This window comes from Camellia sinensis, chromosome 5, assembly GCF_055761805.1.
Source record: "Camellia sinensis isolate YWXY chromosome 5, ASM5576180v1, whole genome shotgun sequence".
In the NCBI taxonomy this organism is placed as follows: domain Eukaryota; kingdom Viridiplantae; phylum Streptophyta; class Magnoliopsida; order Ericales; family Theaceae; genus Camellia; species Camellia sinensis.
Window position 1 is genome coordinate 149,565,791 of NC_138965.1, and position 15,577 is coordinate 149,581,367.

The following is a 15,577-nucleotide window of genomic DNA, read 5'->3' on the forward strand; positions in this document are numbered from 1 at the left end:
AGGAATCAACCAATTCACAACATTACAAATTATCATTACAAATTTTCTTCATTCACATGGAGGAATACCAAGAGTTTCTTCTTGAATTTTTCTTCTTCGAGTAATTGTTCTTCCTCTTGAATTTTTTTTTCCTCTCTCAGCTTTTGCCTTCATCACTTTGGCTGCTCGGCTATTCACTTCGGCTGCTCGACATCCTGCTCGGCTGCTTGGTTAGTTTATTACTTTGGTTCTTATTGTTTTTCTTTTGTTGTTACTTTGTCAACGTTTGGCTTTTGCTTCGATATTGAGCCAACTGATATATTGCTTTGCTATTGAGTAAAACTGAAGAAGAATTCTGCATATGATTTCGGCAAGAATTTTGCATATGAATTCTGTAGAATTTTGGCTGATCAATCCCTTGGTCTCAAGTAGAACGGCTATTTGTCCCCAAGGTATAAACGTTGTTGTAAACTATGTCAAGTTGTAATTCAAATATTGTTTTGCTATGTTTTTTTGTCTTCACTAATAGAATTCAATTGTTTTCAGCAACAATTTCAGTCAAAACACATCTATTGCATTAAGCTCTGTATTCGTTACATAATCTGCGATCAAGTTGGTTGTTGACTTTGAATTTTGTATTCATTACATATAATATGCATCTAAGTTGGTTGGTCTGAAGCTGACTTTGAATGTCTATATTATTCTTCTACACAAGTCAAAATATACAATGACAAACAGCAATTATAGCCTTTTTTTTTAGGAGGCAATTGTAATGGGGACAGAGGCGGCTTAACTACTAGACCACTTAATTCATTGTCTAATTAATTCATATGATTTCTACAGAATTCTGCATATGATTTCGACATGGTTTCAGTTTTAATTTTGATTTTGAAATGGGTTTGAATGATTTCGGTTTTGATTTTGAAATGGGTTTGTATGATTTCAGTTTTGATTTTGAAATAAGTTTTCGAATCTCTGTATTTTGGTATTTATGTATTTCTATTTATGTATTTTGATTTCGGATTTGTATGATTTTGGTTTGTATGTTTGCGGCTCTATATTTTGGTTTTGAAATAGGTTTCTAGATAAATACCAATCACCAGGAAGCAAGGCTAATCTTTTGGTCAGTTTACCAAGGCTAATCTTTTTTAATATACTCCAGGAAGCAACCGAATTAGCTATATACATACCAATCACCTTTCCAGATTATTTCTAAATAAATTATAATTCCAATATTCAAAAATCATCCCATAAGAATGTCTACTCCTACAGTATTAACTCAATTACTCATCCCTAGCAAACTCTAAGATCCTGAAAATAATAATAATAATAATTTGAATCATCAACTAAGAAAATATTAGGTGTATTATATAAAAAGATTTTGTATATACAAATTGTGCATAAATTCAATTTTAAAAAATTTGGTTTGTTTGTTTACTTAATTTGTGTGCGTGTGTGTGTTTAAAAAAAAAATGGTGTTCCTATTTTCGTGTTTATGTGTTTATAATTTATTATGTTTTCGTATAATTTATTATGTGTTCATATTTTGGTTTGTTTGTTTGTTTGCACTATTACAAATGTTCGCAATTTTTTAGACTTAACCAACAAGAAAGAGGTCGGTAATTTTGTGTTCGTAATTTATTGCACTGTAGATCGATAGATCGGTCGACGCAACCAACAAGAAAGAGGTCGGTATCCTCTTCAAAATTTTCCTCCATTTTCTACGCATATCTAAGGTTTCTCTCTTTGTTTTATGTGTGTCTCTTTGTGCCTTTAGAGATCGGTATCTAAGGTTTCTTTGTTTTATGTTCTGTAAAATGCCTCAAAATTTTTATTTGGGTTTTCGTTGGGTGTCTAAGTTTTTATGTGATTTGTTTCTCATTCGGGTTTGATTGTGTGATTTATATGATTTATGTGATTTATGTGATTTATATTATGTGAACCTATTGTGTAATTTATGGTAAAATTTGTGGTAAAATTTTATGTGAACCTATAATATGTGAACCTATTATGTGATTTCTAATTTACAAAATGGGTTCAGATTATCAAGTAAATTAAATAAGGAATGTTGAAAAAAATTTGATTGTGGAGTGAATTATTTTGTTGTTCCAAATTTTATACCGTTGGGTTTAGTGATTGTGGAGTGGATTTGATTTTATCTATAATTAAATTTTATTGTTCTTTAATTCTATATTTGTGAAAGGAGATTATCTGAAGTACGGACCGAGCATGGCAGAACTGAGCCTGGGTGTTCTTATAGATATTGTTGATGAGGAATGGATGCGAGTCACTCTTTCTGATGATGGTAAATGGGTTATAGATATTCTTATTAACTTTATTCTTCATTTTTTCGTTTCCCTGTTTTCAAATTTACAAGCATACAGTCTTTCAGTTTGTCTGCATGATTTTTTGAATGAAAATTTTGTTGAAATTGCATTTACTTCACTGTTATAGATCTTGCATTACCACCAGTGATGATTTCGCGATCTGACGACACTGAAGAGTCAAGTATGTCTTCTAACTACATAGTAACTTTCATTTGTCTGATTGCATTTGGAAATTTGTGGGTTTCCATTATTTTTCTGTTTAGGGTAGTATGCTTTAGTGCTTGATCATCAAATGTATACTGTTATTGATCAATGGAAGGTTTTGATTGCACAATATGATTCTAACCCGAAGATGGGTTGGAAGATTCTATGGGTTATTGAGAAATGCTAGAGTCCCACAATTTATCCACAATGACATGTGGCATTGTGTTGTTTTGGTTTTCTGGTATGGGCTGGCTGGTTGATGGAGTCCTTATCTTTAAGAGTTGTAAATGCTAACAAGATAGTAAAAAAGGAAAGGTAGGTGGAATGGTTAATTTGGTTACATTGAGGGAACCAAAATCTGTAATGAAAATACACCAAGGTACTAGGGAATTACTCCACGCACTATCTCATTATTTACTTGCGTATACAACAGGCCTCAATACAATGGTAAGTCCTAACAAAATAGGAAAATTCCTTACATGTAGTTGACAAACTTAAATGAGTTACAAATCAGGAGATAAGATAACCTACCTGAACAATTAAAAATTAGGAAGAATAACTAAAAATCTAAACAGAAATTGTGTAGAACTCCTAATAAAAAGAGAATGTATCAACTCCTCCCCTTTAAAATTTGTTTGTTATTTCTCGGCTGATTTGATTTCCGTCATGTGAATGGTCATGAGTTGATTTAGAAATCAAATGGGCTTTGCTTTTTTTTTTTTTTTTCACAATTAATCTATATAATAATCATGGCAAATGATACCAAATGGGTTCAGAATCCCAAGTAATTTTGAAAAAAATATGTGATTTTGTGGACAGAATATATTGTTTCTGTCCATACCTCATCATTTTTTTCTTTATGTATTTTGATTTCAGTTTCACAATTTGAAACTACAACATCTGTTTGAGTCTCATCTTTATGTTCATTTCATCTCATCTCAACTGTCTCTCTCAATTACAATTTGTTATTTTGATTTTAAAATTTTCAATACTTATGTTTCTTATGCCTGTAGATTTCAATACAATTTGTTTCTCATTTATATTGCCTCAATTAAAATATGTCTCTTCATCCCTCTATATTTTGTGTGTGTCTTCATACATACACCATGTTCGGTAAAATGGCTCAATTAAAATAGTTTATATAATCCTAAACTTATGAACACCATGCTAGCTGCTTATATTAAAATAGTTTATATAGTTTATTAAAATAGTTTATACACCATGCTAGCTGCTTATATAATTCTACTTCAGAACATATAATCTTATGAAAATCCATCAAAGCATTTTTTATTTTTTTTTTATGAAAATCCATCAAAACATTTTTTTTTTAATTTTTCTTTTTCGGCTTTTTTTGTTTTATGTCTCTTTGTATGCATTCACTATGTTCAGTAAAATGCCTCACATAGGCCTCTGAAATATTTTTCTAAAATGGGTCTCTTAAATGCCTCAAAATTTTTATTTGGGTTTTCGTTAGGTGTCTAATTTTTTATGTGATTTGTTTCTCATTCGGGTTTGATTGTATTTCTCATTTATATTATGTGATTTGTTTCTCATTTGTATTGCCTCAATTAAAATATGGCTCTTCACCCCTCTATATTTTGTGTGTGTCTTCATGCATACACCATGTTCGGTAAAATGGCTCAATTAAAATAGTTTATATAATTCTAAGCTTATGAACACCATGCTAGCTGCTTATATAATTCTACTTGCGAACATATAATCTTATGAAAATCCATCAAAATATATATTTTTTTTTTCGGCTTTTTTTGTTTTATGTGTGTCTCTTTGTATGCATTCACTATGTTCTGTAAAATGCCTCACATAGGTCTTTGAAATATTTTTCTAAAATGGGTCTCCAAAATGCCTCAAAATTTTTATTTGGGTTTTCGTTGGGTGTCTAATTTTTTATGTGATTTGTTTCTCATTCGGGTTTGATTGTGTTTCTCATTTATATTATGTGATTTGTTTATCATTTATATTGCCTCAATTAAAATATGTCTCTTCACCCCTCTATATTTTGTGTGTCTTCATGCATACACCATGTTTGGTAAAATGGCTCAATTAAAATAGTTTATATAATTCTAAACTTATGAACACCATGCTAGCTGCTTATATTAAAATAGTTTATATAGTTTATTAAAATTGTTTTGGAAAATTTACAAACCAAACAATTTTTTTAGAAAATTTTTCCCAAAATTACTCTACAAATCCAAACCAAACATACCCATAATCTTATGAAAATCCATCGAAACTTCTTTTTTTTTTTTTTTTGGCTTTTTTTGTTTTATGTGTGTCTCTTTGTATGCATTCACTATGTTCTGTAAAATGCCTCACATAGGTCTCTCAAAATTTTTTCTAAAATGGGTCTCCAAAATGCCTCAAAATTTTTATTTGGGTTCACTATGTGATTTTTTGTTTTCGTCAAGTTGTATGAATCGCAAATAGCCATGAATCGTAGGTGAATCGGTGAACCAAATCGGTAAATCGTGAAGTGAATCAATTCGATTCCTTAAAATCGATGTTTGACTTTACTTTTTAGTTTTTTATTGTTGGAAAAGGGTTCACACAACCCTTTTAAGGTCTTTAAGATTACTATATGCCATCTTTTGACTTTCTCCCTTCCTCTTTTGTTAGTTTTTCATATCTCTTTATCCCCTTAACATTATATCCATAAGTCAGTGGAGCTTTGTTAGTTTTATTTATAGATTTATTTATTTATTTTTGTTGTTGTTGTTGTTGATGAAATATATATAAAATTAAGATGAATCTTCCTTTCGAATTCTGCAAACCCTTCAGCTCCTTCATCTGTGTTGGGCACACCCACCTTTTATTGTTGTAGTTTTCTGTCTTTTTTTTATTTTTTATTTATTTATTTTTATCAGGGAATTAGTTTTAGTATGAAAGATCTTTTCTCCTAACATCAATGCACAATTTTTTGTTAAGTTGGAGTGTTGTAGAGAAATTATCAATTCATGTAAGGCTGATGTTTTTATTCTTAATGCTTTGTACATGTGACGGAGGCATCAGAATCTGGTGAGGAGAATAGTTCTAAAGGCTCCATCAATAGAGGTAATCAAGATTCCATCCCTTTTTTTGCTTCTATTTTTTATTTTTTGTACATTCATGATGTTGTAAGTTGATGATTTAATCTTTTACTCGATTTCCATAGTTCAAAGACCAACTTCCTCAAGTCACTTGGAATAAATTACAACCTATTTCCAGTTATTTTAATTAAATTTATTGTTATTCATTCCATTCTAAGTATTTCAGTATGGTTTGCAATAATTGAAGTTCAAAATAATTAGTTTTACCACTATATAATTTCTGCTACTACAATGTTCACCAAATGCTTGATAAATTGTTTCTCTATTTGATGCGTTTATTAATTCACAGGGAATGGAAGGTGAGGGAGAGATTAATCGAATGATCAAACTTTTGGTTGAGGAAAAAGTTTCCCTTTGCTAAACTTTTGAACTGGGGTAAGGAAAAAGTTTTCCTTTGCTTGGCTAGGTTGAGTTTATGAATTTATCTATTTTTTGGATAATGTTCTCTTTGCTAATTATTTTTATTATTATTTATTGTTTTTGGGAAACACCAAAAAAATTAGCATTTTTTTTATTTTTTGTTTGCACTACTTCTAAATAGGTTGAATGCTCTCAATTGGATCTCAGTTGTGAGTTTATGAAATCTTTCTTTTGAGATTGTGGTTTAAAGATTTTTGAAATGATGCTCCTTGCATTGCGGTGCCAAAGATATCCATGAAGGTTATCAAAGAAAGAACATTTTTCTTGGTCAGTAAATCTCTCTTTTTCCCTCTATATGGATGTGTCTCTGAAACATTTTTTTATATATAGTAGTTTCTCGTGTGAACCCCACGTGTTTGGGTGCATAAAATATTTGCTATATAGATTAAAAAACAGAGAGGGTGTGTGAGTGTGGGATGTGGGAGAGTAGAGATAGAGGGAGGCAAAAAGTGCAGATAAATGAATAAAATGGTGTGAGGCAAATTGCATCTTGAAAAGTTATCTACCTATGTGCTGAATTGCTGATAAAAAAAAAAAACCTATGTGCTGAATTCCATGTCTCTAAAAGATTGACATTCTCAATTTTAGAAATTAAATATATTTGCTGAATCGTTAGTGCTTGATGATGGAGGGAGGCATTTATAAATATTAGTACTTGATAATGTGTTTAAGAGCTAAAATCTAATAATGTGTTTGGAACTTTCAATTAGTGCTTGATGATTTTTGCTTTTGCAACTATTATAGATAGTGCTTGATGTTTTCAGATTGGTGTAATCCATAGACATATATGCTTGATTGGAGGGTTAGCTGATTGCCCAAAGAGGTGGTTTTGTTGATTAAGGTGTAGTTTCTTCTTTTTTTTTTTTTTTTGGTTTTTACTTTCTATTTTTCTCTTCCTTAGTAATTAGCAAGAGAGAAGTGTAATATGAAGAGTCTGAGACTTAAGCTTAGTAAAGTGAAATGAGTGTTGTAACTAACTAATACTACTGAAACTTGAGTGTAATATGTTCATGAGTTTGCTAATCATACATTTTATTTAACTAATTTATACATTTTTCATGCTACATTTTGGGCTTTGATACACTTTAATTTTGCAGAATGGGAGTGAGTAGCAATGCACGATTTTCCTTTCCATGCCTTTTCTTTTTAAACATTACCTATTAATAGTTGACATGAGAGATGGTTTGTTAATATTGCAATCACTGAAATTATATTCTTTTTAAATTTTAGCCGTAGTTCAAATGAGACCAACTCTCCTCAATTAGAACAAGAAAGATTGATAGCTTAGGTAAGTATAACAGTGATGGTACAAGAAAGGAACAATTTTTCTTTGAAATTATTTTGTGAATAAATTTTTCACGTACTACATAAAAGATTGGACAGAAGAAGATTAATCCAACATTATTTTCATCGTGCCTTTAGGCACGGGCATACACTAGTATATATATATTAGAGAGGCCCTATTTTGATAATTCACCTTAGACCTCACAAATCTCAGGGCCGGCGCGGCATCCTTATGGGAGGGAGGAGGTGCAAAGAGGCTGTCTTTCCAATAACATTTTCAGCAACATTGACCCTTAAGCCTAAGTATCATCTTATATGATGTGAGTTTGAAGGAGTTGATTCTAACAAAATCAATAATCATAACGCATTGGTCAGGTCAATAATGCTACAATAAATAAAATAATATATTTGGGTTTTCAATAGGTTTAGCCACAACCTCTACCAACAACCCATATAACGAATATAACATATCCGGTTTTCAGTTGGCTCAACTTCAACTTCAACCTCAACCTCAACCTCAACCCCCTAACACTAATATGGGTTTTCAGTAAGCTCACCCTTAACTTGATCCACGTGTGTGATTGTGTACATGTTTATATATATCAATGTGTAGGAGATGTACCAATTGCTTCACATAACGAGATTAAGGTTCACATAACGAGATTAAGGTACTCCAATTGCTTCATTAGTTAATATCAACTTGTTTCCCTCTTGACTCCCTGGAAACCCATAAACACACGAGGCTAGTTAAAAATACTTTCTATTTTAAATAAAAGCAAATGAGACAGAAAAGAGTGAGGAAGCTAAGAACATCTAAAATCTTATTAGTTTTTCTTGATACCTGATGAGATAGTTCAATTGAAGTCGAAGTGTACATCAACCTGGGGACAAAAAAAAAATCCATTTAAAATTTAAGCACCCAAAAAACTAATAGAGAAAAAAGAAACAATTAATTTGATCAGCCACCTCTACATTTCCTTGCAGATCTGGATTCTACTATATACTCACAGAGTATCATACTACATTTTTGGGATATAGAACAAAATTTGGAGCAATAAACCAAATATTGGCATACTTTTAAATAACATGCTTTGACCCATTACTCTAGTTCTACTATTGTTCAAAATAATAAAATCGGTTGATCAGCAATTATATACATTATTTCCACAAGTTTAGCCAAGAAAGCTCTCAAAATATTTTTAGTACATGAATCGAATCAGTTGTTAAGATGCTACCATAACAATAATGTTGCACACATGCACTTGCTTTGAAGTTTTGAATTCGTGTTATTCTAGTTGCCTTTAGAGTGCTCCATCAAACACGTACACCCTACAGAAAAGATTAAAAAGTACTCACTAGATTGTCATCTAACTTATTTCAAGGGTACCAACCAAACCAAACCAAGCCTTAAGTCCCATCAAATGGGGTCGGCTACATGAATCCTTCTTCTCCACGCGGCCCTATCAAAGGCCATTTCATTAGTCAAATTAAGTAGATTCATATCTCTATTTAAAACGCTAGTCAACGTTAATCTAGGCCTACCTTGTCCCCTAACACTTCCATCTACCGTTACAGTATCGCATCTCTTCACTACTGCCTCTGTTGGTCTCCGTTGAATATGACCAAACCATCTCAAACGATTCTCTCTCAACCTATCTCCTATCGGTGCTACTCTTACCCATTCCCGAATACACTCATTCCTAATCCTGTCTTGTCTAGTCTTACCACACATCCACCTTAGCATCCTCATCTCAGCCACACTCATCTTATCTACATGTTGTTTATTGGTTGCCCAACACTCTATCCCATACAACATAGCTGGTCTAATAGCCATTCTATAAAACTTATCTTTTAGTCTAGTGGGTATTCGTTTATCGCACAATACCCCAGACGCACTTCTCCACTTACACCATCCCGCCTTAATCCTATGGGGCACATCTGCATCAATCTCTCCCGCTGTTGTGATAATCGACCCTAGATAACGAAAATGTTCACTCTTAGGCAATTCTTGGTTCTCAATCTTCACTTCTCCTCTGCTTTCATTGTTACTGTTACTAAATTTACACTCCATGTATTCTGTCTTAGTTCTGCTTATCCAAAATCCTTTAGATTCAAGAGCTTTTCTCCAAATCTCTAACTTTGTGTTAACTCATTCTTTAGTCTCATCCACTAGCACAATATCGTCTGCAAAAAGCATGCACCATGGCACGTCATCTTGAATATTTATCGTCAACTCGTCCATAACTAAAGCAAAAAGATAAGGACTTAAGGTAGATCTTTGGTGTAACCCTACAGTGATAGGACATTCATTTGTCTCTCCAGCTGGCGATCTAATGGTGGTCACCACCCCTTCATATATGTCCCTAATCACGTCAATGTAACATTTTGTCACCTCTTTCTTCTCTAACACCCACCATATTATATCCCGGGGCACTCTGTCATATGCTTTCTCAAGGTCGATAAACACCATATGAATGTCTCTTTTTTTTTTTTTTTTTTATACTTTTCTATTACTCTCCTCAAAAGATAGATCGCTTCCATTGTTGACCTACTAGGCATAAACCCAAATTGATTCTCTGACACTTCTGTTATATCTCGCAATCGGCGTTCCATCACCCTCTCCCACACTATCATTATATGACACATTAGCTTGATTCCTCTATAGTTGTTACAATTCTGGACATCACCTTTATTCTTATAGATTGGCACTAAAATACTCTTCCTCCACTCATCTGGCATGTTCCTAGTCAACAAAATTTTGCTAAACAACCTAGTCAACTAACCAACTCCCTTTTTACCCAAACACTTCCAAGTTTCAATAGGGATATCATCGGGTCCTAAAGCCTTATTTGATTTTATCTTCTTAAGTGCAATTTCCACTTCAAAGTTCCTAATCCTGCGATAGAACCTATAGTCTTGGTTTATCGTATTACTGGCTATTTCTTCCCTTGTTGTCGTACCTCCATGTTCCTCATTTAATAGTTTCTCAAAATAATTCTTCCATCTTTCCTTAATCTCATCATCCTTCACCAATACCTTAGAATCCTCACTCTTGATGTACTTTACTTGATTAAAATCTCTTGTTTTTCTCTCTCGTATCTTAGCAAGTTTGTATACCTTCTTCTCTCCCTTCTTACTATCTAGTCTAGTGTATAGGTCATCATATACTTTTAACTTGGTTTCTCTCACTACTTTCTTGACCTCCTCATTAGCTAATCTATAGCTCTTAAGGTTTTCCTCAGTTCTATCCTTTTGCCACTTTTTAAAGCACTCTTTTTTTTGCCTTAACTACCGCTTGAACCTCTTCCCTCCACCACCAAGTTTCCTTAGAACTGGTTCCCGTTCCTTTCGACTCTCCAAGCACTTCCCTTGAGATTCTCCTCATACAATTGGCCATTGGGTTCCACATAGTGTTAGCATCACCTTCTAAGTCCCAAGTACCTTCCTTATCCATTCGATTCTTAAATATTTCTAGTTTATCCCCTTTTAGGTCCCACCATCTCGTCCTACGACGCCCACCAGCCTTCTTAGCTTGGTATTGCCCTTTAAAACATAAATCTAGTACCAAAATCCTTTGTTGAGAGACCAGACTCTCTTCAGGAATCACCTTACAATTATTGCATTTTAGGCGGTCCACTTTTCTCACTAAGAAGTAATCTATTTGACTCTTAACTAATCCACTCTTAAAGGTTATCAAATGCTCCTCCCTCTTCTTATACATAGTATTGGCCACGGCCAGGTCAGAAGCCAACGCAAAATCTAAGATACTCTCTCCAGCCTCATTTCTGTCACCAAAATCGTATCCACCATGCACCCTTGCATAACCTAGTTTATCTATGCCCACATGGCCATTAAAATCTCCACCTACAACCAGGTTCTCTCCTACGGGTATCTCCTGTAAGATCTCATCCATTTGCTCCCAAAAATCCCTCTTAGTCTGATCATCTAACCCTATTTGAGGGGCGTATGCGCTAATAATGTTCACTATATTCCCTCCAATAACTAGTTTAACTAGCATAATCCTATCTCCTTTCCTAGTGACCGCCACTACACTTTCCACAAGACCCTTGACAATTATGATTCCTACCCCATTCCTGCGTCTATCCTTACCACTATAATATAGTTTAAAACCGGTATCCTTAATTTCTCTAGCTTTTTCTCCCGTCCATTTAGTTTCTTGTATGCAAGCTATACTAACTCTCCTCCTAATCAAATCATCTACCAATTCCATAGTCTTACCAGTTAAGGTTCCTATGTTCCAAGTGGCTACCCTAAACCTATAGTCTTGGACTAGCTTCCTTACCCGCGCTCGTCCAGAAAAGCGCGGAAATCTTTGCCCATTTTTCACCGCACCCGGCCGTCGATGCGGCGCCCCTTGCTCACTTTTCGAAACACCCGGAGGCAGGCGCAACGCGTCACTTGAGGGGAACGACCTAGCATTTAAACGATTCAAAGTAGGATTCATTTTCATAAGGGATCCGAGCGGCTTTTTTACGTGTTGGCTGTCGGCTACCTAACACACAACCCTCCTCCTTAACTCGGGCTTGGGACCGGCGGAGTTGTTAACAACCCCGGCGGAGTTAACTTATTTCAAGCCTAAGTTTCAGAAATTAATGGCAGCAGAACTAGCACCCGAATTACATATTTATAATTGTACAGACTGCTATAGTTTGATTGCACCAACTTTCCAGTCTAAAAAGAGTAAGGCTGGAAGTTTTGTGGTTTTACCAGCAAATTTTACATTTCTCTTCTAGACACCAAGAAGAGTTCCACACAGGAATGAAAGTGTATATCTCCATTTTAAAGCGTAAAACAAACTATTTTGAAACACAAATAATTCTAATTAGGCCTTTATTACTCAAATTAACAGGAGGTTGCTTTTATCATCAAGGAGCAACTTACATGCCCAAAAGTAAATGAAGATAAACCAAGTAGAAAGAATATCCCAACAATTTTTTTAGTTGTTTAATTTTTTGTGTTTAGTTTTCATAATTTTTTGTCAATTTTTATTTATTTAGATCATTCTAATTCTAAACTAGAAGATTTTAATAAGAAAAAAAGAATAAATTTAAAATATATAAAAAAAAAATTCAAATTCCCTCAAGCAACTTCCTTTATTCTATTCCCATCTATCTAACAAATAAAAACCCACAATAGAGAGAACAATGGGTCATTATAGTCCACTCAGCAAATTTATTTATTTATTTATTTATTTATTTATTTTCAGTCTACACATTTTTTTGCACTTTTTAAGAGAGCAAGCAAGAAATAAGTCACAGCACAATTCTCATCCTCGCTGACCAAGGCATCTAAGGAGTCTCAGGACCAAATCAAGCTTGTAAAGACAAACTTTGGTTGGTGATACCATTTCTGTCAGCAGTATTGATGAGAGAGCATGCCTGAGCCTCTAGTTTGTTGGGAATGGTCTCAAAGGCAATCAAATCTAGACACGCTTCCACAAGAACTTGCAATTTGCAGCGACGAAAATCCTTCAGCTTATCCAAATCCACATGAGGTCCATAACACCCGCTGCAAAACACACAACCATCTGTTACAACTTAATTGAGTATTCAAAGCAAAACCTTTATAACCAAACTACAAAGCTTATAGATTATTGATGACGTAAGGGAACCCTACATATATTTTGGAGACGCATCAAATTCTAGCGTACACTTGTACTATGAACCATTAGTAAGATAAGCACCGTAGCTTCCAATGGAGGCTGCAACCAAAGCCCCGTTACAGCTATGTTCAGAAATTCTCTTCTTGGCATCCCAGGACTTATCACACACTTCAACAGCCAATTTGATACTCTTTTTCAGTACTGATTCTCCTTCTTCAATGGACAGTTCTTTGGATAGGAATCGTGGAAGAGTGGCCTATAGACACAGAAATAAAAAAATGAGTTCAAATTTAGTAGCAATATCAAAGCTAAAATTATATAGACATGAACATGAATTCCAAGTAATACAAATAGCAAAAGCATAAGTCAACAAAAGCAAAATAAAAATACTTACATACTCCACAGATTGGATCTGGCTATGGCCTACACCATCTCTCTATCCAAATTATCACTAATAACTTAAAGAAAGCCTGAGTGAGGTCTAAGAAAAAGATGAGTCGTAACAACAACAACAAAATGGAACCATAACGAATGTTAGCTGCAAAACAAGTTGCGAAATACTCATGTGAAAAGATGCCAAATAATAGAGAAAAAGAAGGAAAAAAGATAGCAACAAAACAAAGAAACATAGAACCATTACCGTTGTCAATCGCTTGCTCGCCGTCATCGCAGGCTGCTCGATGTCGTCGTTTGCCGCTCCCCGTCGTTGGCCACTGTTCACAGTTGAGAGAGAGAGAGAGGGGGGGAGGGGAAGAGATTGGGGATTTTTGGTTGAAGGGGATTTTTGGTTTTTGAGGTTATGGATTTTGGTTCAAAAGATTATGGATTTTTAAGATTGGGGATTTTTGGTTGAATGGGGAAAAAAATGAGCGCGAAGGGAAAAAAGAGCTTAGCCTAAGATTTGTTTTTGTTTTGTTTTGTTTTGTTTTTTTTTTTTTGTGACGTCAAGTTTCACCGTCACAAATGAAAATTTAAACAACAAAACGGCACCATTTACCTTTTTGTTTTTTTTTTTTTTGTGAAGGGGGGTTGCCATCGCTACGAAACTTTATTTGTGACGGGGGGAGGATGCTGTCGCCAAAAAACTTTATTTGCGACGGGGGAGGTTGTCGTCCCAAAAAAACTCATTTTTTGCCAAAAAAATCTGTCTCCATTTTGTTGCGCAATGAGAACTAGGAAGAGAGAGAAACAAGAGATGATCCGCGAGAGAGAAAGAGAGAGAACGAAAAGAGATGAACGAGAGAGATATAGAGAGAGTGAGACATAGAAAGAGAGAGATGAGCATGAGAGACAGAGAGAGAGATGAGCATGAGAGACAGAGAGAGAGATTAGAGAGATAGAGAAGAGAGATGAGTAAGAGAGATGAGCGAGAGACACACACAGAGATAGAGAGAAATAGAGAGAGAGAGAGACCCATTCTATTTTTTGACTTTTTCCTCTTTCAATAACAATGGACTAAGAGAAAGAGATGAGTGTGATTTATAGAAATGAACGATTGAGAGAGAAGATAGATGAGTGAGAAAGAGAGAGAAACAAGGAGAGAGAGAGAGAGAGAGAGAGAGAAAAAAGAAGAGAGAAACAAGAGATGAACGAGAGATAGACAAAGAGAGCAAAAATAGATAAATGAGAGATATAGAGAGAGACATAGAAAGAGAGAGAGAGAGAGAGAGAGAGAGAGAGATAGAGAGTGAAGAGAGATGAGAGAGCTAGAGAGAAGAGTGATGAGTGAGAGAAAAAGAGAGAGAGAGGGAGCCCATTTCATTTTTTGACTTTTTCCTCTTTCAACAAGTGATTAAGAGAAATGAGAGATGAGTGATTGAGAGAGAGAGAGAGAGAGAGAGAGAGAGACATAGAGACATGAAGATGAAAAAATAGATGAAAAGAGAAATGTTATATCAAAACAGTATTTTTTTTTTTTTACGACGACACCTATTACCATTGCAAAAACTTTCTTATTTGCGACTGCAATTCATACCGTCGCAAAAAATAGCTTTATTTGTGACAACAAGAATTACAGTCGCAAAAAACATGCATTATTTGCTATTGCAGTTGTTGCCGTCGCACAAACTTGTTTTTTTGTGATAGAAAGTGGTGCCGTTGTTGAAACTCGATTTATTGGCGACAACAAGTGGTACCGTCTCAAAAAATCACTTTTTGCGAAGGGAAGTGATATACCATCGCAAATGCTTCCATGTTATATAGCTCTTTTTCTTGTAGTGAAGAGGTATATGAAAATTTTTAACAAACCAATAACCAATTAATTAAACATGTGAATGTTTCTAGCAATTGACATGTAAATCATTTTAGAAATAATATTATGCAATTATTCTAGAAACTTTAGATCATACAAATTATCCTACAAATCTAGAATCTAATATGTGAAATAAACTAGAATGGGGAACGGGGAAAAAAAAATATTGAACATGTTGATCATACTAGAAACTAGATATCAATTAGCATGTCAATATTAACTAAACCTTAAAGACTCATGAGTATGCAAATATGGTAAGAAATTATGAATCATGCTCATATAGTAAAATTATATTAGAACCAAATAAGTATACAAATTATGCAAGAGAGACTAAACATTCTGATTAAATTAAAACCATAGAACTCACATATACCATTACATATAT

At 34.1% G+C, this 15,577-nt stretch overlaps 1 protein-coding gene across 6 annotated transcripts; it reads left to right on the forward strand.

The window, feature by feature from the left end:
• Positions 1-136: 136 nt before the first annotated feature.
• On the forward strand, positions 137-7,428 carry BNS (bonsai). 6 transcript variants are annotated; one of them, XR_014330313.1, is made up of 7 exons: positions 137-209; positions 378-431; positions 2,183-2,284; positions 2,434-5,579; positions 5,904-5,989; positions 6,225-6,301; positions 6,799-7,428. XR_014330313.1 is itself a non-coding variant. In XM_082870122.1 (5 exons), exons 1-4 carry the CDS (start codon positions 341-343, stop codon positions 5,545-5,547), a joined length of 264 nt encoding a protein of 87 aa, XP_082726248.1. In that variant the 5' UTR covers positions 244-340; the 3' UTR covers positions 5,548-5,579; positions 5,904-7,428. The 6 variants fall into 6 exon arrangements, 1 of the variants encoding a protein (XP_082726248.1); XR_014330312.1 differs by having other exon boundaries at positions 5,904-6,301; XR_014330309.1 differs by lacking the exon at positions 137-209 and having other exon boundaries at positions 243-431; positions 2,434-2,487; positions 5,531-5,579; positions 6,225-7,428.
• The last annotated feature ends 8,149 nt before the right edge of the window (positions 7,429-15,577 follow it).